Here is a 9,658-nt window from a genome sequence, read left to right on the forward strand (position 1 = left end):
GTGTTCAACTCTTAGATTTCAGAATCAGAATCAAATTTATTTGTCATTCCAGTATAAAAAATACACAGAAACGAAACAATGCACTCAGGTCCAGGTCAACAGCAGCACAGATAACAATAAGAACAAATAGTTATAACAAGAATAAAATAGTTAAAAATATTGTATATCAACCCGCCCCCATTTTCTAAAGTGTGTTCCAAGTCAGTGCTGTTTTGTAGTGTTTTTTCTGACAGAATTAATCTGTCTCACGGCATCAGGATAAAAACTGTTCCGTAGTCTCGTGGTCCTGGCCTGTAGGTGGCGCAATCTTCTGCCTGATGGGAGAACTGTAAAAAGTTCATGTGCTGGACGGGTGGAGTCTCCATGATGCTGTGGGCTTTTGTCCTGCACCTGCTGATGTAAATATCTTCAATGCAGGGCAGACTACAGCCGCAGACGCGCTCCGCAGCTCTAACTATCCTCTGCAGCTCTAACTATCCTCTGCAGCTCTAACTATCCTCTGCAGCTCTAACTAGCTCTAACTATCCTCTGCAGCTCTGCAGCTCTAACTATCCTCCGCAGCTCTAACTATCCTCCGCAGCTCTAACTATCCTCTAACTAGCAGCTCTAACTATCCTCTGCAGCTCTAACTATCCTCTGCAGCTCTAACTATCCTCTGCAGCTCTAACTATCCTAACTATCCTCTGCAGAGTTTTCCTCTCTGCCTTGGTGCTGCTGCTGAACCACACAGTCATGTTGGTGGTGAGGATGTTCTCCACCGCACACCTGTAAAAGGCCTTCAGGACAGAGGGGCCCACACCTGCTTTTTTTAGGCGCCTAAGAAAGTATAGGCGTTGGTGTCCCTTTTTCACAATGCAACTGGTGTTATTAGACCAGCTGAGACTATTCATGATTCATTTTAGTCCAGCTGACTGTTTTAACCCCCTCTGTTAAAACTCTTATAGCCTCTTATATAATTTCAGAAGTTTTTTGGTCGTTAATAAGTAGGAGTGTAATGGTTCATGTATTCGTGCTGGTTCGGTGCAGGGCTGTGTATGAGTGAATTCACGCAATTTGTGTGTGTGTAAATTCAACCACTACATGCGCAGCTACAGTGAAGGCTCGGCTCTTTAATACAAGCATCACAAATTTCGTACTTCCGGTCATCGTGCAATTCATACTGGGAAGGATTTTCTGAAAAAGTGAGCATCAAACCGACATGTTTGTTTTCCCAGTGTGATGCGTTTATTGACAAAGTCGATCTTTTCAAGTCTTTTGAACCATATCGCTTTTGGTTCTGGTTCTGATATTGTCATATTTTAGTTGTGAAGGGAATCAGATCTGTGTGAATCTATGTGAAACCTCCATTCAAACTGTTTCCACTGCAAAGAGACCAAGACGTGATGTTGCTGTAAAACCACAAGAACAAGAAAGTGCAGCTCAGTCTGTTTGTCTTCTGCTCCTCTCCATTAACAAACGGGATCCTGCTTTGTTGTCGCTCCACATACAAAATGGTTCACTGTAAACCCGGGATGATTTATTAGGCAGTGAAAGATGACCTTTTTGTTTCTTCCTGTGGCTCAATCCTGCCCATCGCCTTCACCTTTCACTATTTTTCAATTCCGTTGGGAATTAGATTCACACAGACCTGATTCCCTTCTGCAGTTATGGAGTTCACAATCTTCCAAAGCCCATTTCTCGAGCCGTTTTCCGCTGTTAGAACATCCAACAACCACATAATTACAATGTCCGAATCCCAAAACTAAAATATGACAATATCAGAACCAGAAACAAAAGTGATATGGTTCAAAAGACTTGAAAAGATCGACTTTGACATTAGACTCATCCCACTGGGAAAACAAACATGGCGTTATGGTGCTCACTTTTTCGGAAAATCCTTCCCAGTATAAATTGCACAGTGACTCGAAGTCCGAAATTCGTGATGCATGTATAGTCACGAGGAATTTGTCTGTGATTGGGGCAGTGTTTCCCGCAGCGCTTTATAGTTAGGGCGTCCCATGCCCACGACGTCTGTCCCTGGCGAAAGTGTATTTTCAGTCGTTGGGTCATCGTAACTGCAGCATTTACTGCAGACAGTGTGGACAAGTTGTTTTTTCTTGTCAAAAATATGAAGATTGAGCAAAACTTCATGCTGGAACTGTTAGTGCTGCGTTTTACTTTTTGAAAAGTTTTTTTGAGGTCCTTTCCATTGTGGCTTTTTTTGGTTTGTTGTGGCTTTTTTTTGTTGTGTTGTCGCATTTGTATTTGTTGCGGCGTTTGCGTTTGTTGTGACCCCTCGGCTTCCGTACATACCTCCCTACAGTGCACTTTTGGTTCGATACGATATATTTCAAATCGATTCGATACGGTTCAATTTAAATAAAGGCTAAATTACGGCTGTGACACTAAAAGTCTTTGTTAAACCACTTCTTGTGCAAAGTTCATATGAAACACAAACATTTTAATCATCAAAACTGTGAAAAATGTCAGAACTGTAGCTGTAACAAAATAATTTCATAAAATACACCAAAAAATACTCGACTGTGATATATCGATACAGCAGCCCAAGATAGCGATAATGTATCACCACATTAAGGCTGCGTTCAGACTGCAGCCTGAAGTGACCCAAATCCGATTTTTTGGCTTCTATGTTCCTGTATCCGATCTTTTAATGTCAGTCTGAACGACACAAATCCGAATTTTTCAAATGTGACCCAGGACACTTGGATATGTGCTCCTGAATCCGATACATATCTGATCTTTTGACATGCGACTTCAGTCTGAACGGCCAAAGCACATCCATCCGACCTACACGTCATTAACAAGCGACAAACGTCACTATTCTGCGCTGAAGCAGGCGGAAACCGGAACTGTAAAATCTCCAGGTGCTCAATGCTCGCGACCATGTTTGGACAACTTCCGTAAACACAGAGACGCTCGCTGCGGTTGACGCATGGGGTTGACATCATCGTGTCTCCAGTGTCACATGTGGGACACTTTCGGGCCGTTTACCGTTCACACTGAAGTCACAGACAAGTCGCATTTAATTGGAAATGTGAACGACCTCGCAAAAACATCGGATTTCACAAAAAAATCGGAATTGAGCATTAAGCCCTGCAGTCTGAACGTAGCCTAATTGATCAGATTTATCGATATTTCAATATTTTGCACACCCCTAGTAAGAAGGCATATATTTCAGGCAACTCTCTAAGCAAAACAATATCTCCAGAAAAGTTGCACAGTGCAGCTTTAAACCATCTGACCAACTGTGAACCACTAAACTGCACAGCTCTGGTCTAGGATTGATCATTGTCCTCTCTGATTACACAAAAACACCATTTCCCAGAATCCTTTGAGAGTTTTTCTCGTCTCTTTGAAAACTTCATTTTTTTATTTTTTTTTTTTACGCCGGCTCGTTTACCGGGACGCGCGCAGACGCACTGGGTCGGGGTCGCGTCGGTTTTTTGCGCTTGTTAAGACATTCCTGCGCGGATTGCGACAGGGTTTCAGCGCAGATTAGCGGTTTCACGTGAAAGAGCCTTTATAACGCGTCTCCCGTGCGGACTCTGCGCTAACAGGAGTCGTGTTTGCGCCGTGTGTGGAGCGGGTTTTTTTGGGGGACTAAGGATTCGCGATGGCAGCCTACGCGTTACCGGAGGGATTCGCGGAGTTTGACATGTTTCTGTTCGGCACCGCGCTGCTCGTCGGAGGTGAGTGCAGAGTGCAGAGTCCTCACACGAACTCAGTGTTTTGTTTTGTTCTTAAAGAGACAGTAGCGTTAAAATCACCAAGTTATATCAGCAAGAAGGTCCCGTGTTACGCAAAAGTGACTCTCGTGAGCTTTTAGTCAAGTTAAAATGTGGTTTCCTCCTCAAAAACAAACCTGGAGTTGTGTTTTGTTTCATTCACACATGTTTGAGTAACTCTTTATTATTAATCTCTCTCTAAAATGCTCTGTTCTACCTTGTGATGTCATGAAGAATACTTTTACTTTATACTATTACTACATTTTTTATTAATACCGGGCTTGTCCCACCGGGAGGAGGCGCCGAGGAAGACCCAGGACACGCTGGAGGGACTGTGTCTCTGGGCTGGCCTGGGAGCACCTCAAGGTCCCCCCGGAGGAGCTGGAGGAAGTGTCTGGGGTGAGGGAAGTCTGGGAGTCTCCGTTTAGACTGCTGCCCCCGGAGAAGTGGAAGAAAATAGATGGATGAATTAATACTTCAGAACCCAAGATGCAAACAAACAGGCACCACTCAAGATCACCTCAAAACACAACAAATCAGGGGAAAAAAAGTGTTAAAGTGTGAACAAAAAACACATTTATGTACAAAGGGGACAGTTCCAAAGCTCCCGATCAAAGGAATAAATCAAAATTATTCAAAAAAGACACAAGAAACTCGACCTGTTTTCTTTCAATTTCTTTCAGTTAGGTTCAGTGAGCTAAAAAAAAAAAAAAAAAAAGTTTCAGGTCATTCTTCAGGTGTGTTATTCTCTAATTTATCTTTTAAAAACAACATTTGTTAAAGATTTGTGAAGTTTAAAAACACAGTGGAGCACGTCCTGTATTACCACATGACATCACAAGGTGGAACAGAGTGTTTTATGCTTTAGAGAAAAACTAAATAAGCAGAAACTCTTTGTGTGAATGAAACAAAAGAAAACATCAGGGGTATTTTTGATAAGGAAATTATAACATGGACCATAAAATACTGTAATGAAAAAAAAAACTTTTACATTCAGAAATACAACAATATTTTTATTTATTTATTTATTTTTTGTAAACTGTAAAATGGGTAAAAATGTCTATAATGCAACTGTAACATTATAAAATAAGAGTGTAGGTTTAATTGAAAGCTGGAGGCACACAGTTGTAATAGAGTTAATCTGCAGATGTTGTGATTGGATAAATTTAAATAATCAGTAAAATATTTGTAGTTTTCTTACAGGAAGTTTTATAAATTGTGTTGAATTTGATGTTTTGTTCATGCAGGGCATTAAGTTTACTGGCAGTAACACAGTAAACCCAGAAACAAATTAATTATATGTGTTTATCTTGACTGACTGACAGATTTGTTTAGTACTTGGGATGCCACAGTGGGACAGTGGTGTGTCCTTAAGCAAGACACTTCGCTCACCTTGTAGAGTGTGAAGGTTTGTGGTCAGAGGGGCCAAAGGATTCCTCACTTCAGTCAGTCTCTCCCAGGGCAACAGTAGTTTTTCACCACCGAGTGTGAAGTGAATAAATAATCATCAAAAGCATTTTAAAAGTCCATTATATTATTTGCATATTGTTACTATTTCTACTCCTGTTACCAGAGTAATGCTCTTGTGTTGTGGTTCTGGCCTCTGGATTAGGCCGATTAGTGAAGCAACAGCACAAAGGAGCATTCACACAGAGACTTACAACAAACCTGATCACTGCTCCACTCAGATGTGGCAACAACAACTCACATCAATACAAGTCATCCTCTGGACCTCTGAACCTCTGAACCTCTGAACCTCTGAACCTCTGGACCTCTGGACCTCTGGACCTCTGAACCTCTGAAACCTCTGGAACCTCTGACCTCTGAACCTCTGGACCTCTGAAACCTCTGACCTCTGACCTCTGAAACCTCTGGACCTCTGAACCTCTGAACCTCTGAACCTCTGGACCTCTGAACCTCTGAACCTCTGACCTCTGGACCTCTGAACCTCTGGACCTCTGGACCTCTGACCTCTGACCTCTGAACCTCTGACCTCTGGACCTCTGGACCTCTGGAACCTCTGAACCTCTGGACCTCTGAACCTCTGAACCTCTGGACCTCTGAACCTCTGGACCTCTGGACCTCTCTGACCTCTGGAACCTCTGAACCTCTGACCTCTGGACCTCTGACCTCTGACCTCTGACCCTCTGGACCTCTGGACCTCTGAACCTCTGGACCTCTGACCCTCTGAACCTCTGGACCTCTGACCCTCTGAACCTCTGGACCTCTGAACCTCTGACCCTCTGAACCTCTGAACCTCTGGACCTCTGAACCTCTGAACCTCTGGACCTCTGACCCTCTGGACCTCTGAACCTCTGGACCTCTGAAACCTCTGGACCTCTGAACCTCTGAACCTCTGACCTCTGAACCTCTGACCTCTGAACCTCTGGACCTCTGGACCTCTGACCTCTGAACCTCTGGACCTCTGGACCTCTGGACCTCTGGACCTCTGGACCTCTGAACCTCTGGACCTCTGAACCTCTGAACCTCTGGACCTCTGGACCTCTGAACCTCTGGACCTCTGAACCTCTGGACCTCTGGACCTCTGGACCTCTGAACCTGTGACCCTCTCCTTTCTTTTCCCTTAGACTTAGACAGACTTTACTGATCCATTTACTTCCACTTATGCAGGGCTGGGTTGCAGGGACAGCAGTCTAAGCAGGGATTCCCAGACTTCCTTCACCCCAGACACTTCCTCCAGCTCTTCTGGAGGGACTTGAGGTGTTCCCAGGCCAGTCCAGAGACATAGTCCCTCGAGTGTGTCCTGGGTCTTCCCCAGTCCCGGTGGGACATGCCCAGAACTTCTCCCGAGGAAGGCACCCAGGAGGCATCCGGAACAGATTCCCGATTCTCAGCTGCTCCTCTCAATGTGAAGGAGCAGCGGCTCTACTCCGAGTTCCACTCCAAGTTCCACCCATGTGACTGAGCTCCTCACCCTATCTCTAAGGGAGCGCCCAGACACCCTGCGGAGGAAACTCATTTACAATCGCTTGTATCCATGATCTTGTCCTTTCGGTCATTACCCCAGAGCTCATGACCATAGGTGAGAGTAGGAACGAAGACTGACCGGTAAATCGAGAGCTTTGCCTTTCAGCTCAGCTCCTCTTCACCACAACGGTCCGATACAGCGACCGCATCACTGCCGACGCTGCACCGATCCACCTGTCAATCTCACGCTCCGTCCTCCCCTCACTCGTGAACAAGACCCCGAGATACTTGAACTCCTCCACTTGAGGCAGGGACTCTCCACCCACCTGGAGACGACAAGACGCCTTTTTCCAGTCAAGATCCATGGTCTTGGACTTAGAGGAGCTGATCTTCATCCCAGCCGCTTCACACTCGGCTGCAAACCGCCCCAGTGCTGCAGGTCCTGGTCTGATGAAGCCAACAGGACCAACAGCAGAGATGAGATCCTGTGGTCCCCAAACCGGACCCCCTCTGGCCCCTGACTGCGCCTACAAATTCTGTCCATAAAAACAATGAACAGAACCGGTGACAGGGGCGGCCCTGGCGGAGTCCAACATGCACCGGGAACAAGTCTGACGAAAACCACACTGCTCCTCCTGGATCCGAGGTTCGACTGTCGGCCGGATTCTCCTCTCCGGTCCCTGGAATAGACCTAGTGTGATTCCCCTGTAGTTTATTGATCCACAAGGGAAATTATTTGAACACAATAGTAGTGATTATATAAATGTGTATGTACAAGTCAAAATAAGTACAGATATACAGTACGTCAGCTCTGTACAGGAGATCATGAGGAGAAACAGTGCAGAGATGAAATAATGATTGACATAGGGTTATCTGTTACATAACCTCGGTGTTCCGTCGTATGGAGCGTGGGATGAATGTAATCCTTTATCTCTCCCTCTGTATGTTCCGTTAATATTCTTCCTTTATTCCACAGGGGTGCTCGGTTTCTTCCTGAACACCATCTCCGTCCTGTCCTTTATCTCGGTGAAGCAGATGAGGACTCCCAGTAACTTCTTTGTGTTTAATTTGGCTTTGGCCGATCTCAGTCTGAACATCAACGGACTGACCGCAGCCTACGCCTCCTACCTCAGGTCAGAAAACACCTCTGGTCTCACCAAGTACAATACTGTCATTACAATAAAAGTCTTAAGAGTTCAAGCTGTTCATTTAGTTTGTATTTAATTTATGTTTTCATCGCTTGGGTCAGTCACAGTTTAGAAATTAGTTATTTATTTATTGGTTTAACCTCATACTGGTCTGGTTAAAGACTTGGTTTAGATCTGGAGGGACTTGGAAGAGAAAATATTTACTTTCTAGGTGGGAGCTTTTGATGTGATCCTTTATTTTCCACTGAGATGTTTTCATTCACCATCCAGCAGCTCTAAGGAGACAGAGTTACATTACTGGTGTGAACAGTGTGACATCCATTGTGCTTGGAATTGATAATATTTTGCAGGACCAAACTGGAGTTGGATTTATGTAAATATAAATATGGCATTTCCAAATGTTTTTCATTTGGTCTATATTTGTATATGTTTGCTTTGTCCATCCATTTTCTTCCGCTTTATCCGGGGCCGGGTTGAGGGGATAGCAGTGTGTGCAGGGACTCCCACTCTTCTCTTTCTGTGCACACTTCATCCAGCTCCTCCAGGGGGAACCCGAGCCATTCCAGTCCAGCCCAGAGACATAGTCCCTTCAGTGTGTCCTGGGTCTTCCCCAGGGCCTCCTACTGGTGGGACAAGCTTGGAACACCTCCCAAAGAAGGCGTCCAGGAGGCATCAGAACAGATGCCCGAGCCTCAGCTGCTCCTCTCAGTGTGGAGGAGCAGCAGCTCTACTCTGAGCTCGTCCCATGTGACTGAGCTCCTCACTCTATCTCTAAGGGAGCACCCAGACACCCTGCGGAGGAAACTCATTAGGGCCGCTTTTTATCTGTGATCTTGTCCTGTCGGTCATTACCCAAAGCTCATGACTCTGGGTGAGGGGAGGAACGCAGACTGACGGTAAATCAAGAGCTTTGCCTTTCGACTCTAATACAGCGACCGCATCACTGCAGACGCTGCACTGATCCTCCTGTCAATCTCACGCTCCATCCTCCCCTCACCCCCCGAGATACTCCTCCACTTGAGGCATGTATGCTTTGTTTCTTGTTTAAAATACTGCTTTGCTCAGCAGTAAACTCTGCAGTTTGTTTGGAACAGTTTATATGTGGTCAGTGTTTGATTTTAGACGGTTACTAGGGTTGGTCCTGGTTAGTCCTGGGAATCTGGGATGTTGTTGTGTCCTTAGCCAAGTGTGAGTGAGTATAGGCGGTGGTTGTAGAGACCAGTGGGGCAGATTGGCAGCCTCACTTCTGTCAGTCTGTCCCAGGGCAGCTGTAGCATCACGAGCAGCTCACCACTGCTCAGTGTGGAGTAAATGAGTGAAGAAATGTAAAGTACAGTGTGTGTCTTTAAAGGCGCTGTGTACTGAGTTTGTGTCTCACACACTGTACAGGTCAGTCAGTAGATTAACTGACTTATGTCTGTGTGTGTGCATCTGTGTGTGTGTGTGTGTGTGTCTGTATCTGTGTGTGTGTGTGTGTGTCTGTGTGTGTGCTGTGTGTGTGTGTGTGTGTGTGTGTATGTGTGTGTGTGTGTGTGTGTGTGTGTGTGTGTGTGTGTGTGTGTGTACTGTGTGTGTGTGTGTGTATGTGTGTGTGTCTGTGTGTGTGTGTGTACTGTGTGTGTGTGTACTGTGTGTGTGTGTGTGTCTGTGTGTGTGTGTGTGTGTGTGTGTGTGTACTGTGTGTGTGTGTGTGTGCTGTGTGTGTGTGTGTGTACTGTGTGTGTGTGACTGTGTGTGTGTGTGTGTGTCTGTGTGTGCAGTGTGTGTGTGTGTGTGTATGCACGGGTTCCAGGGGATGATCTCTGTACTCGCCTCCATCAGCTTCATGGCCGCCATCGCCTGGGACAGATACCACGT

The 9,658-nt window shown here is 45.5% G+C and overlaps 1 protein-coding gene across 1 annotated transcript in view; it reads left to right on the forward strand.

Annotated features, from left to right (window-relative positions):
• Positions 1-3,434: 3,434 nt before the first annotated feature.
• The window catches only part of rgrb (retinal G protein coupled receptor b), a 15,522-nt gene continuing 9,298 nt past the window's right edge, over positions 3,435-9,658 (forward strand). Inside the window, exons 1-4 of the mRNA XM_055150627.1 lie at positions 3,435-3,689; positions 7,630-7,786; positions 8,380-8,393; positions 9,562-9,658. The exon at positions 9,562-9,658 is cut by the window's right edge and continues 11 nt beyond it. Of these exons, the coding sequence (XP_055006602.1) occupies positions 3,614-3,689; positions 7,630-7,786; positions 8,380-8,393; positions 9,562-9,658 (344 nt within the window). The 5' untranslated portion in view covers positions 3,435-3,613. The remainder of the gene's footprint in view (positions 3,690-7,629; positions 7,787-8,379; positions 8,394-9,561) is intronic.

Source organism: Boleophthalmus pectinirostris, unplaced genomic scaffold (assembly GCF_026225935.1).
Source record: "Boleophthalmus pectinirostris isolate CB_2022bp ecotype Guang Dong unplaced genomic scaffold, ASM2622593v1 HiC_scaffold_14, whole genome shotgun sequence".
Taxonomy (NCBI): Eukaryota; Metazoa; Chordata; class Actinopteri; order Gobiiformes; family Gobiidae; genus Boleophthalmus; species Boleophthalmus pectinirostris.